This window comes from Artemia sp. Qi Xiang Cuo, chromosome 3 (genome assembly GCF_049724085.1).
Source record: "Artemia sp. Qi Xiang Cuo chromosome 3, ASM4972408v1, whole genome shotgun sequence".
Lineage (NCBI taxonomy): Eukaryota > Metazoa > Arthropoda > Branchiopoda > Anostraca > Artemiidae > Artemia > Artemia sp. Qi Xiang Cuo.
This window is the reverse complement of record NC_142796.1, coordinates 26,988,138-27,007,644: the sequence shown is the minus strand read 5'-3', so window position 1 is coordinate 27,007,644 and position 19,507 is coordinate 26,988,138. Positions and strand designations below refer to the sequence as shown.

Sequence of the window (19,507 nt, the reverse complement as noted above, 5' to 3'; positions counted from 1 at the left end):
AATTTCTGAAGCAAGTTTCAATAGCAGTTAGGTCATCGACAAATTTCCTTCTGTCAGAAAATTCTTTAGTGGGGCTTTTAATCATAGCTGAAAAGATGAGGGGACCTAGGAGAGTACCTTGAGGTATTCCATTGTAAAGAGGAAGAGGATTGGAATAATGATTCTGGTATTTGACTCCTGTGATCTATTTGATAAGAGGGAGGGAGCCAATTTCTCGAGGAAAGAATCATTATTGAATTTTCTGGCATGTTTCTCAACTAATTGATTGGGGTTAACAAGGTCAATGCTTTTTGAAGGTCAATGGAATTTAAATTTGCCAATGAATTAAGCTTTTTGAGGATTTTCCCAATGTTGTCGATAAGAGAAACAAGGTAATGCGAAGCAGAAGTGGGTTTGAGGTTCCCGAAGTAAGTGGTAAGATTTTTTCCTTAAGCCAATCTGAAAGGAATCCATCATATAGTTTCGAAAACGTAGGAGTGTGAGAAATAGGACGAACGCATCAAAACCAGGTGCTCTGTCTTTCTTTTTCAAAGGGGCTATGAAACCCTATTTCCATATCGTTGAAATTTTCCTAGACTCGGTAATTTCGTTGAAAAGACCAGACAAGGGCTTTGAAAAGAAGTTTTTGGTAGTATATGGTGACTTGAAGTGTGTCCAGTTCAGCTGCTATTTAATAAAAAAAAGAGTAGGTGACGTCTAAAGTTAAAATTAGATGTGTTTTGAATTTAAAATTTGTCGTCACTGAGAGGAGAGGGGGTGGGTTAAAAAAGAAAAAGAAGTCACTGAAAGCACTAATAAGAGAAAATGCGATGTCTAAAGGACAAAAACTTTGTTTTTCTTAGTTTTTCAATTCTTCTTTCTATCTCAGACGGGGAAGCAAAGGCAAAGGAATGGAAAACATTGCGTGTTGGCAATTGGTAAGACAATGCTGGAAGGCTCTGTAGGTTCTTATTTCTGTCTGAGACGGGGAAGCAGAGGAAAAGGAAGGGGAGACATTGCCTGTTGGCAATTGGTAAGACAATGCTGGAAGGCTCTGTATGATGGAAGCGAGGAATCTGTTAAGATTATGGACAGTAACGTCAGGGGACTCAGATAGGTTGAAGTTAAGATCTAGCGTCCTGCCACGCAGCTTTTTAACCTCACAATACCAATTTTTTGGTTTGTTAGTAAAATGTTCCTCGACCTTATTTTTGTAGTAGGATCAAGACGATTCACAAATTTCTCTTTTTATTGTTTTTCTTGGTTTATTTGCTTCATCCGGTTTCCCATTTCTCAAAGGATTCAATTTACTTCTAATTAGTTTTACTTTAATGGGTTGATTAATGAAGGGTTTATCACTAGAGTATCTTTTAAATCTTTTTTTTTCTGGGAGAGAAATTACATATTTATAAATTAGCTTTTTGTGGAAATAAGCAATTTTTTATCAAGATTTTATAAATCATAAATTTCAGACCAATCTTCAATATTCGTTCACATACCAAAGAAAGAAGGTCAGAATTTTGAAGAGGGTGGTAAGAGCCATAAGTTGTTGAGAAATATTGCTTGAACTTTGAAGAAGGGGATAAAAGTAGGAAAAGATGATAACTCCCACCCAGTGGGGGCAAATCTCCACCCAGGATGTAACCTCAAAGTCTCCCTCTACCGCAACCAGGAGAGGATTTATGGTTAGTAGCAAGTGTTAAAGATGTGTTTGGAATTTGGAGGGGGTAGTAAAAACATCTTCTCATCGCTCTTAAACAGATAGTTTAGGTACGGGACTACCCGCACCGTTTGAATCTCCCATACTTCCCATCGAGCTACAACGGTGGTTTCATCATAGGAGCGTTTCTGTAAATATGAAAGATATTCTTGTAGTCCATAATGGCTTCTAAGGATCTTTTACTTACTTGAAAAAATAGTTCAATTGAGAGACTATCAGTAAAAATGTATTTAAAAACGTATAGCTCATGCTAGATATACGCTTGTCCGACTGTTGTTTTAATCAGTGATTATCTGGTGTGCTTGGGAGAATAATATGTCAAATGACAAAGAGTAGCTATATTTCTTTTACCGTTTCTACCTTCCCTGGCGTAGCAGTTCTGCACTGTGGAAATAAGGAAGCCGCTGTCCCCAGAGAGCCTGTCAAGAAATTTGATAAATATTGGAGTATTTTGATTTAAAATCGTAGTTTTTTTTTAGAAACGATTCATTCCCTCCAAAAGAAATATTTGTTTGCAGTGTACTTTTCTCAGTCACATTTTTGTATGGACAATCGGATTTTTTTTTCTTTTCTTTTGTTAGATTCTCCATTGAAAAGTCATTTGATCTTTTCCGAAGCATTGGCTTCCAAAACATGTATGCGTGTCTGATCTACTTTTATTAGAATTTTATTATGATCTTGCAGTTTATCGTCTGCTTTATTAATTATTTTACACGGAAAAAGCTAGTTTGAATTTATTTCAAAATCTTAAGTTAGATAAGCATAATTGGTAACAACGCCATTCCTTATAAGTTCATTTTTTTTTCTTCTCCTGAAAGCTGACGATTTTGGACAAGAGAAGAAAAAGAAGAAACAAATTTTAGATTTTTTTTTTTTTTTTTTTTTTATTACTAATATCCTTTTGCAGATTTTCGATGAAATTGACTTTATATTTGTTTATATGGAAGTTAAAAAGGCCTAGGAGTAAAAGAGGTAATGTAAAAACTGTGCTAAAGACTACAGTTTAAAATCGAGAAAATAGTTTAAAGAAAACAGAAGAAAAACGCTTGAATTTGTGAGATCCCTCTAATGAAAATTTGAGGGTGGAAACACAGCGTTAATTAAAGACAAATAAGAGCAAAAAGCATTAAAAATAAAATGGTGAAGCTTTGTGAAAAGATTGCAAAAAATAAGAACTACAGACAAAGCAAATACATCCAACTCAAATTGGGGCAGCAAAAGTTAGACAAATAAAAGAGAAAAAAGAAACAAATTGGACTAAGAACATGAAAAAGTCAAAGGTTGTAGAAGTTAGTGGTTTAGTAATGAGAAAGTTTTGGAACTGATCTCTCTTTTAGATTGAATCTATTCTATCTGTTTTTTTGCACTTTTTTGTTATTAAGTTTAAATCTGATTTGGATTTTGAGGATTTATTCTTTCTTACTCCGATACAATCTAATTTTTATAAGCCCTATTAATTTATTCATGACCAAAAAATTGAAATTTATAGCCAAGAGGAAATATTAGGTACCTTAAAGATTCGATACCGTAAAGAATCACCCTATCTCGTCCATTACAAGATTTTTTAGTTGCCGTGGCCAAACTATCCAAGCCTGACTGGGCGGTCTTGCAATAACCTGCATAGATTAGATAAGAAAATCGACTAAACGACAGAAAACTAAATACCGACACCTATTTTCTCGAAAATCTTGGAAAAACCATTTAACTTTTCTAGTTTTGTGCCAGAGATAGAGATATTCAGAATTAATGAAACTTACATCATTAGAAAGCATAAATTATTATTTTTTTTTTATTGAACGGAGCAGAATGTGCTTCTTTAAGTTAAGGAAAGGGCAGTCCCTAAAGATATTCTAGTATATCTGTTTGAAAATATTAAAAATCCGCTTAACGGAAGTCCCATTGAATAATTTGACAGCTTTGAAAGTTTCCTGTTGTGCTAACTGCCTTGATTGAAATCTTTGTAGACAGAGGATGCACATTATTTATTGTATACATACATTGAGTAGTCAGCGTTTTGGTTAACAATTAGCAAGAGATTATAGGTTTCTTTTGTTTTAAACTAGCCTCTCGTTAGCTTTTCGAACTGTCGACACATCTAGGATCTTCTATCAATTTATACCAAAATTGCTTCTGAAGGTCCCTGTGGTACTGAGAAAATTTCTAATGGACCTTTTGTCTGTGGGATTGTCAGCCGACGCTGAGACTCGCAAAATGAAATTTTTGGTATCGAACGTCCTTAATGCCTTGAAGTTTTTAAGACGTGCCGTTTCCTGTGGTAAAAAATTACGAAGAAAAGGAGAGGAAATCTCATTTGCAAGTTAAAATACTTTAAAGATGAAGGTTTTTGAAGTATTTTTCCTGTTTCTTCTAGGATACGAACAAAAAGTTTACTGATTCTTGGGTTGTTTCGTGACAACTGCAGACTGACAATCGTTTAAAATTTAAGTGGAACTTATCTATTCCCTCGTTGGCACGAATGGAGATCTGTAGATTATTCTTAAGGACACGCTAGACGGTCAATCATTTTGATCAAAAGCTTCCGTCAATCAATTGATTAAAGCATGATTGACAATTTAGGAACCTGTTTGACGCTTTAATCACGCGTTGACGGTGTTTGATAGAAAGTTTGAATGACTCAATCGGTTCCTAGACGGTCAATCATGCTTTAATCAATTGATTGACACAAGCTTTTAATCAAAATGATTGACCGTCTAGGGTGTCCTTTGTGAATGCGAATACCAAGAATGTAGTCATTCTCTTGAATAGGTCAAATCAAGTACAAAAACCCTAGACCACAACTAGCTTTTGACCATGTTTTGTTGAATGAATTCCACTAATTCAGCTATTAAGAATAAATGTTGATTCTCCCCTTCCCTTGCACAGAAGCTGCATATGATACAGGCCACAAAAAGGCCCGACTAAGATTCTAACGCCAAGTCATTTCATCAACATTTCAGACTGAATCAAAAGCTTTTTTGTTTTTAGAAAATAATTTAATTTTTTGCAAAACAGACAAAAATCCTGTCTTCATCGGATAGGGATATGTTCGAACATAAGGAACTTGAAGTATTGAGTTTTGCTTTATTTAGTTATGTCTAACTTTAGAATGATATAGGAAATTTTTCACAGATAGAGGTGGAGCTTTGAAGTCCTTTACTAGGATTAATACGCTTTCTTAAGCCCATTTTGACTGGAATTTTGGTTTGTTCCATTTTAGAAATATGGGCTTTTTATGTTTCCTTTAGTTGACTTTATTGAGCCTAGCGCTATATCGCCAATTCTCATATCCAACGAAGTTCAGGTCAAGTCCTCAAAGCAAGTGCTTATTTTTCTTTTCTGGCAGCTTTTAAAAACTTGGTGTTGTTTAGTTTGTAAAAATTGCTCACTTGTGTTGCTTATTTTTATCGACTTTTACTAGCTAGCCGTGTGTGATTATAGCCGTAGCGACTACTAGCCGTAAAATCATCATAAATTACTTACATATTGTGATTGTATCGACTTTCCAAAGGAATTAATGCGTAGTGCCCAAGTACGGCTATGTCAAACTTCTCGTGGAAAGGTGTCCACAAAAGCCCTCTTGGAGCACTAGGTTTATTTTAAACGGGATCTGACATTAGAAGAGGAATATTTATTTTTGGTGAGCCATGTTTCATCGTTTGAGGGACAGCAACTTAGAAATTGACGTTGTAGAGGAGTGAAATTAACCTAACTAGAAAAAAAAATGGACAAACTTTCAGGGTAACCTAGATTCACAAAGTAAATCAAGCCGCCATCACTTCCAAGAATCAATGCGTTATCAGCCATTAATTCCTTGTTTAACAAATCTTAACATTTTTCGTTCCTAGATTGCCTAAGATTGTCCTTTTCGGTCAACCATCTAGGGATAAACGGAGAGCAGGTCGTCCTCGGTTGGGAGGATGTCAAAGAAATATTTAAAGGAAATGTGAACTTCCTGGGAGGGTATAAAGAGGGAGGCGTTGAATGGATTGGGATGGAGGAGGAGTGTGCGTAGCTGTGTTAGCCTCAGTGCTTGTTGCTGCGGTTGGTTGCTAGTAGTAGTAGTAGTATTCGTGCTTATCTCAAATGCTCAGTTTTATCATAATTATCAAAAACTGAATCAATGGTCTAAATAATTCTCTCTGAAGTTTCTAGGAGTAACTTAGCTGATGTTTAAAAAAATCATATTAAGAGTCTCTGCTAGAGCTCATAATCTAGTTGTAGAAAAAACAGGGCTAGGATAACTATGCTAAAAAAGTTGTTGATAATTTTAGTTTAACACTGCCTAGAACGTGCTTTGGAGGCGAATATATCCTCCCACCCAAAATATCGTGATTAATACGATCTTTCTCCCATTTCGTAAATTTAACCTTTTTTTTTTTTTTTTGGAAAAAATGTGGTCTTATACGAGTGAAAGGGCTGTTATTAATTTTAGATAGTAATGAAATGTCAAAGCAGCTAATTTCAGGTAAGGACACATTTTTCATTCTCTTTCGAGACAAAAAAAAACTCATACATGTAAAGGAAAGAGTTCTGCTTGAAATTAAATCTCTGCTGGCAATTACTTCGTTTCAGTACAAATATCATATTGGGATATGTATATTCAATTCATGTGTATTGACATCCATACCGATCCATCGGTATATAAATCAAATGTCAAACCAGAAGGGAGGGGAACCAATGAAATTTTTGTTTTTTAGTAAATAAGAAGTCTGTGTTGGTATTTCTAGATGTAAACGATATCATATTAATGAATATATAGTTGTGGCAATGGCAAATTCGGATGCCTATTTCTTAATATTTACATGTTATTCATACTTAGATTTTGATGTATTGTAATTTTTTTTAAACTCTTCTTTATTCAGGTTCTTATTTTCTTTATCTAATTATCTTAATTCCTTCTTACGCAGCTTAATCACGGAGCAGATCCATTCATGAGAAACCAGGATGGTCAAACACCTCTTGATTTGGCAGTTGCCGATGATGTTATCAGTCTTCTTAAAGATGCAATGACACAAACAGGTGTAGCCTCGGTATCGCCTACTCCGTCCCTTCCTCCAGCTTCTGCCCACACTTCTGACTGTATAGTATTGCCTTCTGGCCAGGCTGTTAATTTTATCCCTCCGCCAATACCTGTCCCAGCACCTGCCAGTTCAAATCTCACAGTTTCCACCCACCCAGTATTGCCGTTACCTCCTCCTGTAGCATTAATACCAAAGCCTACTACATCGACAGTACCTAATTTAGTTGCACCTTTACCGCATCCTCGACATGATTTGGACAATGTTAGTGTTTCTACAGACATTTCAGTGATGCAGACAATGAGCTGCAGTGCTGCCATCTTAACTATGAAATCTTTTCTAACAAGGTATAATTCCCTCTTTTTTTTCTTTTTACGCTAGTTTGTTTTAAGTTCCCTATAACATTTCTATGCTGTTATTACCTATTACTCTAGAAAATACGATTGGGCATATGGTAATGACACCCTTAAGGTACTGATGCATGGCTGTAAAATATATTTTGGTGTCACACTTGGACAGATTATTTTGTATATTTGTAAGATATACATAATACACCAATTATCTTGAAACAGAAACATGTTTGCAAAAAAAGAGATAATTCGATGTGCTTTTTTTTCTTCTTACATTGCAGGTTTTTTTGGCCTTGGGGTAAATCTAAATGTTGTCACGAACTCCAGGGGCTCTGGTGTGGATTCATTTCGAAAAAAACTCATGCTCTTGCACAACCTCTTTTCGTCCATTTTCAGTTTCAGTTTGCTACAGAGTTGGAATGTTTGTAACATCTAATTAAAGCACTCTACTGAAAAGTAACATTCTTTCGAGGTTCCTATTTGAGGTTTTGGGTTCATTGAGTTTGCATTCAGGGGCTCCCAGAGTTTTTGTTGCTAAAGGAAATGTAAAAAAGAGTCACTTTTTAAATGTATTGTCAGTGTGTTTTGCAAAATAATCTTTTTTTATACTGATCGTGCTATCGATAGGGTAGGCAGAAAATTTATATCATATGAAGTTGACCACGATTGTTGTTTTTAACTTGTTCTCCTTTCTATTTGGAAATATAAAACCTTATCGCAGGAGAGGCTAAACTTTCGCACCTCTTTTTAAAGTTACTTCTTTTCACCTTCATTTGTTTCTTGAGCTATTTTTTAATGCCAACGTGGTTAGCTGGTTTTATTTGTTTTTATTTTATCATCTTTTAATTTCCTTTCTGAATCTTTCCTTGTTGTATATGCGATGCCGCGTGTATTGGTGATTCTTTTGCTTCGTGTTCAAACTGGTAAGTGGGGCAAATATCTGGCAAAACAAAAAAAAGGTGAACGGATTTTTTGCTTCGTCAATTATAGTAAATATCTTCCAAAAATGCATAGAATACAGGATATGAGGTAGCGCAACAGCGTTGTAAAGTGTGCGGAGAGGAAAGCGGTTGATGAAGAGTTTCTCTGAAATAATTGAAGCATGGAAGGTGGACATTTGGTAAGAAATGTTTGCGACGAAAAGACGGAAAGTGTGGCGGGGTAGAGGTGCCGAAAAGAAGGCCGAAGTATTTGATACAGTCAGTTTTTGGAAAAATGGAGGCGCAAAGGATCATATTGCCTGTGATGAATCTTACCAAAAGAAAATACAACCTTTGATTTTTCCTTAATTGAATTTAAAGCTTGTATTGCAGTATGTATGAGGAATGACGGAAAATTGTCAGAGATACATGCAATATTCACCCAAGTTGAGAATATTACCAGCATATGAAAGGTCAGACATGTTGATGACCCGTTAGAAATGCAATATGTTTGACATTTTGCGTTGCATCGAAAACATAATTAGTAAGCAGAGTGGAAGAAGTGATAGCCTCCCTACCTGCCTGCTTTACGAACAGAGGTGTCTTATGCGCAACTGAAGGATCATTTCTGGATTGAAGAATCTTGATGTAGACACCAAGACTCAAGTACATATTTTTTAGTGGTCTAAGTATTGGATAAATGATACTACTTTTTGCAGTCTAGAGCAATATAGCTGTGGAATTAGCGGAAGCAAAAGCGCACTTTGTGTTGGGTCGAGCCAGGCCCGACTGAGAACAAGAAGCATCGGTATCAATCAATGCATTTGCAAATGCTGATAAAGTGTTTATGCATCCGATACTGCGTTGAAACACAAGTTGAGGGGGAGGGGGGGGGAGGGTAGGGGTGTAACTTTTTGAATCCAACTCATCAACAAATTGTAACTCTAACTGTCTATAAAGGGATGTGGAAACCATAATAGCGGGGAAGTCAGTACATTAGAATACAGATTTACCTTTTTTGGGGATTAAATGAAAAAAAACAAGTTTTTTAAACTGAAAGTAAGGAGCGACATTAAAACTTAAAACGAACAGAAATTATTCCGTATATGGAAGGGGCTTTCCCCTCCTCAACGCCTCGCTCTTTACGCTAAAGTTTTTTATTGTTTTAAAAAATAAAGTTTTGAGACAGAGTCAAACTTTAGCGTAAAGAGCGAGGCGTTGAGGAGGGGAAAGCTCCTTCCATATACGGAATAATTTCTGTTCGTTTTAAGTTTTAATGTCGCTCCTTACTTTCAGTTTAAAAAACTTGTTTTTTTATTTCATTTGTGAAGGTTTTTTAATTAATGCAGATTTTTATTTTCGTCACCGTGCATGAATAATTGAAACAAAATTTATATATTAATTTAACTTTTTATTGGTTAAATGACTTTCACCAAACTTGTTGAATTTTATTTACGAACGTTTTTATTAGTAATAAATATACGTAACTTATGAATTAACTTTCGTAACTAATTTCTATATTCATATATTTTTATTACGTATATTAGGGGGTTTGCCCCCTAGTCAATACCTTGCTCTTTAAGCTAAAGTTCAAATTTTGTTCCAATTCTTTAAAAATGATCCCTTAATCACAAAGGCCGTTAATTAGAATAGATAGCTCTTTTGAAAGCACTAAAACTATAGCGTAAAGAGCGAGGTATTGACTTGGGGGAGAACCCCCTAATATACGTAATAATTTCTGTTCATTTTAAGTTCTAATGTTGCTTCTTACTTTCAGTTGAAAAAACTTGTTTTTTTAAATTTAATTTCTGATCGTATTTTAAATAATGCTTGGAAATCCGGCGCCACCTTCATAAAAATGTTCCTTACCCCAAAGAAACATCCTCCACGGAAAGATTCTCCCGAGTAACCCCCTCTTTCAGCCCCCCCGCCTACCAGAAAAAAATTCTTCCTGAAAATGTCTGTATACTTTCCAATAACCAATACGATATATAAGCAATGGGCAAAGTTCCTAACTTGCAGCCCTTCCCCTGGGAACTGTGGGGGAATAAGTCATCGTAAAAGACATATTTTTTAGATTTTCAACTATGTTGAACAAAATGGCAATATCAAAATTTTGATCGGGTGACATTGGGAAAAAACTGAGCGTGGAAGTGGCCCTAGTTGCACTTCATTTTTTTGGCCACTTTAAATAGAAAATAGAGATATTAAGTTCCGTTCGAATGAGTCCTTCTAAGATGATCTAGGGGAAGGGGGTCGATATTATCACCCCTGGGAAAAAAACAAACAAAAAAAAAAACAAATAAACACGCATCCGTGATCTTTCTTCTGTCAAAAAATACAAAATTCCACATTTTTGCAGATAGGAGCTGGAAACCTCTACAGTAGGGTTCTCTGATACACTGAATATGATGGTGTGATTTTCATTAAGTTTCTATAACTTTTAGGGGGTCTTTCCCCCTTTTCTCGAAAATCAGCCAAATTTTCTCAGGCGCGTAACTTTTGATGGCTAAGACTAAACTTGATGAAACTTATATATTTTAAATCAGAATTAAAATCTGATTCTTTTGATGTATCTATTCGTACCAAAATTCCGTTTTTTAGAGTTTCGGTTACCATTGAGCCTGGTCGCTCTTTACTTACAGTTCGTTACCACGAACTGTTTGATGGGAGTAAGTTCTGCAGTATAAAATGTCAAAGGTACGGCTTCCTAAAAAGTCAGATGCTCTTATCAAAGCACCGCCACTGTTTTTAGATGCAGAGCATTGACCATCAGTGCTGCGGTACTTTTTAGGCTATTAATTTTAAAAAAAAACTTTCCAAAAAATAAGTTTTTCTAAGAAAAGTAAAGGCCATTTTAAACTTAAGCTGGGAAGATAAAAATAAATTTAAAAATTCAAACTAAAAACGACCAGAAATTACTATTAAAGAATAAATGAAACCCAAAACGAACAGAAATTAAATAAACAATCAATGCAAACAAACATACAATAGATATAAATGTAAATTAATCAATAAATCTTAAAACGAGTGAAACTGAAATTGAATATGCAAATCAAGCTTGAAACGAACAAAAATCACCACAAACAAGTGTTTAGGTATGACCTCCTTCTCTCGATATAAAAGTTTAAAACCTACTGCGTCATTGGCTCTTTACTGAAAACAAATTTTATTAAAAATATTTTCTTCTTCGAATAATATTTAGAATAAAAATTAAAATTATAGTTGAATTTTGAAATGATGAGCTTTTAGTAATTACTATAATTATATATCAAATATTCAGTTTAATTTATCAGCTCTTTTTAAAGTTGTTAGACCAGAATATTTTCCCTACAAACAAGTGTTTGGATACTGCCTCCTTTCCTAACTGTAAATATAAACCAAAAGCCTACTGCGTCAGTGGCGTTTAACTGAAAACGGATTATATTACAAATATTTTCTTTTCCAGTTCTTACAGTATTGAAAATAAAAATACAATTACAGTGAAATAAATTCTTGAACTGAAGGATCTTTCAACAATTAATATCACTATACATAAAATATTCAATTTGATGTTGTTTGTACTTTCCAAGACTGTTCAAGACGCATATAGAGGGGGGGGTCGACACACGAAGTTTTTCTGATCTGATCTTTAAACTATTTTTAACGAAATGACCACACGTAAAGGAGTTTTTGTTATATGATCTTTGAACTATTTTTAACAAAATTGCTGCCTCAAATTTTTTATCAGATGTATATGGGGAAAAAGGGCTTGGGGGCCAGTTGGCCTCTGATCACTTCTGACTTAAAAAGGGCACTAGAACTCTCGATTTCCAATCGAATGGACACCCTTTGAAGTCTACACGACGACCCCTTCTATATGAAGTGCCTCTGGGAAAAAAATAAATGCAGTGTTGGGGGAGGCTAGCTACCCTCCAATCGCTTTTGACTCTTAAAAACTGAATTACAACTTTCAATTTCCAGTCAAATGAGCCCTCTAAGAATTTTATACAGGCATCCCTTCCATAACAACCATATATGCCTCCAGGGCATAACTTACAACGCCTACCCCCGGGCCCTGGGGAACACCGGAATTTTTGTTATAAGAACTTTGAACTATTTTTATCAAAATATCTATTTCAAAAATTTTTATCTGATGCATTTAGGGCGTGGAGGAGGGGGGGCTAGTCGCCCTCCAATGTCTTTTGACTCTTAAAAAGTAAACAAGAACTTTCGAGTTCCAATCAAATGAGCCATCGCCAAAGTTTATACGAGCATCCCTTCCGTGAGAACTATATATGCCCCTAGAGCATTACTCATAACGCCTGCCTCTGGGCCCTGGCGGGTTCCATCGACACAGGAATTTTTCTTATCTGACCTTTGAACTATTTTCAATGAAATGGCTATTATAAAAATTTTATCGGATGGGCTTGAGGAAAAAGAGTGTGTGCGGGGGGCTAATTGCCCTCGGATATCTTCTGACTCTTCAAAATTGAACTAGAACTTTTAATTTCCAATCAAATGAGCCCCCTCTGAAGTTTATACAAGCATCCCTTTCATAAGAACCATATACGTCCCCAGGACAACACTTACAACGCCTATCCTCCGGGCTCTAGGGGACGTTTTTGTTATCTAATTTTTGAACAATTTCCAAAACATTGTCTATCTCAAAGTTTGACGCGGGCGGGTTTGGAGAAAAAAGATCGTGGGGGGGGCTAGTTGCCCTCGGATATCGTTTGACTCATAAAAATTGAAAAAAGAACTTTCAATTTCCAATCAAATGAGCCCCCTCTGAAGTTTATACGAGCATCCTTTTCATAAGAACCATATACGCCCCCAGGACAACACTTACAACGCCTATCCCCTGGGTTCTGGGGGGCGTTTTGTTATCTAATTTTTGAACAATTTCCAAAACACTGGCTATCTCAAAATTTGTAGCGGACGGGTTTTGGGAAAAAAGAGCGTGGGGGGGGGGCTAGTTTAACTATCTTGACTCTTAAAAAGTGAACTAGAACTTTCATTTTCCAATCTATTTTTAACAAGATGTCTTTCTCAAAATTTTCTTCAGATGGTTGTTGAAAAAGAAGGCGTGGGGGGGGACTAGCTGCCCTCGGATCTCTTTTGACTATTAAAAAGTGAGCTCGAACTTTCAATATCCAATCAAATGAGCCCTCTCTGAAGTTCATAGGAGCATCCCTTTCTTACGAATAATATATGCTCTGGGGCTGAACTTACAACGCCTGCCCCCGGGCCGTGGGTGGTTGTGACGACCCCTGAGCTTTTGTTATTTGACTTTTGAAATTTTTTTAACTTATTGGCTATCTCAAAATTTTATTGGGTGCATTTGGGGAAAAAGGGGAGTGGGGGGGGGCTAATTGCCCTCCAATCTCTTTTGACTCTAAAAAACTTAACTAGAACTTTCAATTTCCTATCAAATGAGCCATCTCTGAATTTTTTACGAGCATCCCTTCAATAAGAACCATATACTCCCCCCCGGGCATAACTTGAAACACCTGCCCTCGGGCCCTGGAGGGCTGTGTTGACCCCTAAGTTTTCGTTATATGGTCATTCAACTATTTAAAAAAAAGTTATCTCAAAGTTCTTATCGGATGAGTTTGAGGAAAAAAGGACGTGGAGGGGGGGAGGGCTAGGTGCGCTCCAATCTCCTTTGACTTAAAAATTTAACTAAAACTTTCAAGTTCCAATAAAATTATCCCTCTTTGAGGTTTATACGGGTCCTTCTTCCATAAGATCCATATTTGCCCCCAGAAATTAGCTTACAAAGCCTGCCCCCAGGTGCTAGGAGGTCGTGTCAACAACGGAATTTTTTATAGGATCTTTTAACTATTTTTAACAAAATAGCTATCTTAAAATTTTTATTGGATGCATTTTCGGGGGGGGGGGTTGGGGGGAAGTTGGTTACCCTCCAATATCTTTTGACTCTTAAAATATGAACTAGAACTTTCAATTTCCAACCAAATGAGCCCTCTCTGAAGTTTATACAAGTAATCCTTCTGTAAGAACCATAAATGCCTCCAAGGCATAACTTATAACCCTTGCCCCTGAAGACTGTGGGGAGAGTGTCCTGCTCAAACATATAATTTCCAGAATTTTCAACTACGTTGAACAATATGGCTATATAAAACTTTGATTTGATGTGTTTGGGGAAATGGTGGGCGTGGAAGGGGTGTCAGTTGTCTTAGAATCATTTTCGACTATTAAAAAGGGAACTAGCCATTTAAATTTCCATCAAATGAGCCCTTTCTGAAGTTTCTACGACAATATTGTCTATATAGAACCTTATAGTCCCTCAGAACATAGCTTACAATCTTGGTCCAGAGAACTTTTTGATGGTTTCAATACTCAAATACCCAGTTTCCAGGCATTAAAACTGCACTGGACAAAATGTTTATTGAAAAATTTTGATTGGACGTGTACGAAAGAAAAATTCGCGTGGGAGGGGGGTTAGTTACCCTCAAGTCACTTTCGACTATTAAATAAGTAACTGCCGCTATGAATTTGCAATCGAATGAGCCTTTTTTGAAATTTCTACGACAACGCCTTCTATAAAAACCTTATATGCCCCTAGAGTATAACTTAAAACCCTTGTCTTGGGGGTTGTTGGGGAGTGTCCTCCTCAAAAACATATTTTCTATCTGAAAATCAACTACGCTGAACAAAATGGCTATCTCAAAATTTTGATTGGATGTGTTTGGGGAATGATGGGCGTGGGGAGGGGGGCTAGTTGCCCGCTTTTCCCGTCCGACAAGCAACCCTTGAACGAGATCTTTAAGCGTTTGTCCGAAAGTCCCGTTCTTTAAATTTTTGCGACAACACATTCTTTAAAACCGTACAAACCCTAAGGGTCTCAATCACAACCCTTGACCTGTGGGTTGTGGTCAAAAAAATATATTCTATCTGGAAATCAACTACGCTGAACAAAATGGCTATCTCAAAATTTTGATTGGATGTTTTAGGGGGAATGATGGGCGTGGGGGCGGGCTAGTTGCCCTCCAATCACTTTCGACTATAAAAAGAGCACTAGCCCTTTGAATTTCCAATCGAATTAGCCTTTTTTCGACAACGCCTTCTATAAAAACCTTATATGCCCCCAGGGCATAACTTAAAACCCTTGCCCTGAGGGTTGTGGGGGAGTTTCCTCCTCAAAAACATATTTTCTATCTGGAAATCATCTAGGCTGAACAAAATGGTTATCTCAAAATTTTGATTGGATGTGTTAGGGGAAATGATGAGCGTGGGGGGGGGGGGGCTAGTTGTCAACCAATCACTTTCGACCATTAAAAAGGGCACTAGCCCTTTGAATTTCCAATCGAAAGCGCCTGTTTTGAAGTTTCTACGGCAACTCCATCTATAAAAACCTTATATGCCCCCAGGGTGTAACTTAAAACCCTTGCCCTGAGAGTTGTGGAGGAGTGTACTCCTCAAAAGTATATTTTCTATCTCGAAATCAACTACGCTGAACATAATGTCTATCTCACAATTTTGATTGGATGTGTTTGGGGGACTGATGAGCGTGGGGGGCTAATTTCACTTCAATCCCTCTTGACCCTTACAAAGGGCACTAGAACTCTCGGTTTCCAATCAAATAAGCCCTATTGGAAGTTTTTGTGACGACCCCTTCCATATGAAGTACCTCTGGGAAAAAGAAAGTAATAATAATGAAAGATTGGCGTCGTATTGCCTTTACTATAGGCAAGGCTATAGTGTTGCCTCTGACAGGTAATCAATGACGTTTCCAGAGAAAATTCCGAGAAAATGTATTTTTAAGGATGTCTTGAATAATGAAATCGAACAATTAAATTTCTGAGTGAGTTGGCGGAAAAAATCTCCCTTCTTAAAAAGACGGGCGGTATTCACTGCCGCTAGTCATGCATTCATCATCCACATTCCTTTCAAAGGCCGAGCCAAATCTTTGCAAAATTACAAACTTGGGGAAATGTGGAAATCGCAAGGTAACCATAGACAGGGACTTAATGGAATTTTTTCCTAGGAAAAAGCAGTTTTCCAGTAGATAAAATAGTACGAGAAATCGCTATTGAAAGAGAGATTTCCGATTTGAACATGAACGCATGTGAGGTGAGTAAAAAATAAAAAAGACGTGATGAGAATTTTCCCAAGGACTGAGAAAGATATGACTGAAAAGAACCCACGATTAGTCTTGGACCTATCGCACAGGAACGTTCGGTAATTGGGAGCAGTCAGAGATTACCCAAAGCTGACACCACTTTTAAGAATCAAGGTTGTAATTGGAAAGTGGTCAGATGTTTTGTAGTCGAAACGTCCTTGACTGGTGTCGCTTGTTGCCTAGGAGGTGGAATTACGTTATCTGGATCTGAAGCTATGCTGGAATTATGGACGTGAAATTCTTATTCTTTTTAACTATTTGGGATTTTCTGTAAGATTGTGTTCGAGGTAAGTTTCAAGAACACCAAAAAGAAAATGGGCTCTAAGTGACAGACTGGGTGACTGCACCATGGCAATTGAAGTCATCCTTTAGCAAATAAGGAATTTCAAAACTTTCTGCTTTTTCAGTGCAATTGCTTGGCCTTTCTGAAGCCATAGTAGATTTGCACTCTGAATGTATATCTTGGTAATTGGTGAGAAAATATGCAATAAAAATAACATGATCCTAGACTCAAACGGTAATAAAACAATTACAATTATCAAAGAAGCTGAGGCAAGATGCCACCCAAGCGACGATATCACCGAAGGGTTTATCACCTTAAGCATTTCCTTGTTTAGCTGGCACAAAAAAGCACATGATACTGTCAGTAACTTGTCATAGGCTTAAATTACGGCTTGATAACAGGCATTTTTGGAAATGAATTGCATGATTACAGGAGCAGGAGGGAAGCTCTTTTAGAATCGGTACTTTTTTTCGTAAGATAACCGTTAGCATTTCAAGCTAGACAGTTAACTTGTGTATTATGAGTTGAGTGAGCCATAATGGGAATCAGTTTTTACACTGTTTGTAGGACCTTTTACGCTATAGTAGGTATGACCTGAAAGTATCTTTGCCTTCTTCTCAGAAGAAAATTCTGGTTAAGGCTTTCTCAAGTGTTTCTTTTATTAATGCAATACTTCCTCCCCCCCCCCCCCTTCTCAGAACTTACAAACAAACTGTTGGGGTAAACTGTCCCTATTAAATGGATTTTATAGAGATGGCGCTAGTTAAATATCTTTCCTTTTTAGTCTCAAATTCTCCCTTTTCGAATTGTGAAGTTATTTTATAGGATAAATTTCTATGTATGATCCTGCTTCTATCAGCCTCTTTTCTCTCTTTTTTTAATCATAGATTCGGTCTTTCAGTCTTGGGTTAGATCAGCTTCAAGAGGTGTTTGAGCGAGAACAAATAACTTTGGATATACTCTCAGAAATGGGCCACGAAGAACTCAAACAAATAGGCGTCTATGCATATGGCCATAGACATAGACTTTTGAAGGGTATAGAAAAACTATTCAACACCTTGGGTGGACCTGGCTCACCTCGTGAGTAGATTATTGTTTATTAACTGAATTTAATGTATGAAAAACTGAGAAGTGTAGGGGGTAGACTCTCACCTCCTACTAATTGTTAGGGGCATAATTACCGCTCTTCATTGGGGTCGATAACCTAAAATAGAGGACTCACTCATTGACAGTGTATTTAGTTGATGTGAAGATCCCCGCCACATATTCGACTAAACTTAGGACAGTTTTATTAAGAATAAAAAAAAATCCACTCAAAGTGAAAAATCAAAAGGAATGCTAAAACTAGCTACTGATGTCGCAATTATTCAGCGGTTATTCACATTTTTTGTTGCAAGCTGACTTTAAAGTTTAATTTTTGCGGAAATAGTTCTGCATTTGCCTCTGAATTTCTAATTTTTTCACCATTACTAGTAATTTTTATTTAGAGAAACGTACTCACCCACCCCCCACCTCCCCCCCCCCAAAAAAAAGAGGAGAAAATATCAGAGTAAAAAAGTCAGAATTAAACCTTGAACAAGCAAGAATAAAGTCATAATATCCTTGAAACAAACAGAAATTGCAATCAGTCAATAAATTACACATAAAACGAACAGAAATAAAAATGAATAATCTAACCACAGTCAAAACAATCAGAAATGACAGTTCATTAATATATGCAAACCTAAACGAGCATAACTTCCATAATTAAGAATGGGGCTACCACCCCCTCAAACTTCTAAAGCCTTTTCTGTCATATGCCCTTTCCTAAAAGTGACAAACTTCTTCAACTTTGCTTTTTTTTTCAGAACGTTGAAAATTTCGATAATTTGGAAGTGAATAAAGGTTTATTTTGCGAAGAGAAGCTAGAGACATTACTTGAAGTATAAAAAAATATTATAATAATAATAAGGCCTCAAGGAGCTTCGACTAAATTTTCACTCATAAAATAATAATTCAGAAGTGTCTGAAATAGAAGTATCCCCTTTAGTCCTCAGTTTTAGATTATGAATAGACATTTGATTCGGCAAAGCTTTGGCGAACCTCCTGTCCATGTACGATATATCAGAGAAGTACATTAGATTGTTTAACGTTATGTGCGAGAATAATATTGCTGCAGTTAAGTTAGGAAGTGAGGTTACTAATTGGTTTGATGTTAAATTGGAAGTTGAGTAGGGTTGTGTCGTATCGCATTTATATGAATTGTTTTGATGATCTTTGTCCTAAGGAACTTTGTCTTATGGAAAGGTAAAACTCTCCTAAGCTTAGATTATGCAGATGATTTGGATGTCCTAGATAAAAATGTTTACAAAGTGAATGATTTTTAAATATAATCATAGTTCAGGTAAAGATGGTGGATGCAGTTAAGATGTAAAAAGTAGAATAAACCAAGGCCCAGGGTGTTTTTTTCTCGGTTGGAAAAAGTTTGGAGGAATCCGAACATCAGTTTGTGAACCAAGTTTTGAATATTGGAAGCTGCGACGATGACAGTGGTCATGTATGTCTTGAAACGTGGGAGATTCAAATGGAAGAGGAAGATCTCTTAGATGTTTTCCAGAGGAGCTATCTAAGGTTCTTGTTTGGCTGATCGTACATCAAGCAACTAGCTGTACGAATAAAGTGTTGTTTGATCCCACTTTCTAGGGCTATAAAGAAAGAAAGGTTTGTACGACTGGGCCACGTTTCATGGACGAAGGATGACAAATTGTCATGAAAATTGCGGAGATTAGTGATTGATTTATGAAGATTGAGCTCATTGGCCATCCTTCTGGGGGCCAAACGAAATGCAGGTTGTCCCCAATCGGGCAGGAAGAGGTCAAAAGAATTAATTAAAAAAAATGGAGCTTCGAGAGAGGGAGATAAAAAGTGGGGCTTTAAATAGACCAGGATGGAGATCTCAGGTAGCTTGGTGATCCAGGGAGTTGTTAATAGTAGCTATAGTAGTACCCTCGAAAAAAGCTACTAGATTTACATTGCTTGTGCAACGTACAGTGTTGCAGCAATTCGTGCTCCGCTTTGCTAACCGAAGTCCGACAAAAGAAACACCGTTTTTTTTTTTTTACGTCCACCATCG

General features: G+C 36.6%; 1 protein-coding gene across 2 annotated transcripts in view; it reads left to right on the top strand.

Moving 5' to 3' along the window:
- Positions 1 to 19,507, top strand: part of Tnks (tankyrase) — a 72,548-nt gene that overhangs the window by 30,773 nt on the left and 22,268 nt on the right. For both annotated transcript variants that reach the window (XM_089085700.1, XM_089085699.1), the window contains exons 9-10: positions 6,607 to 7,064; positions 17,297 to 17,475. In XM_089085700.1, coding sequence (XP_088941826.1) covers positions 6,607 to 7,064; positions 17,297 to 17,475 — 637 coding nt within the window. The remainder of the gene's footprint in view (positions 1 to 6,606; positions 7,065 to 17,296; positions 17,476 to 19,507) is intronic.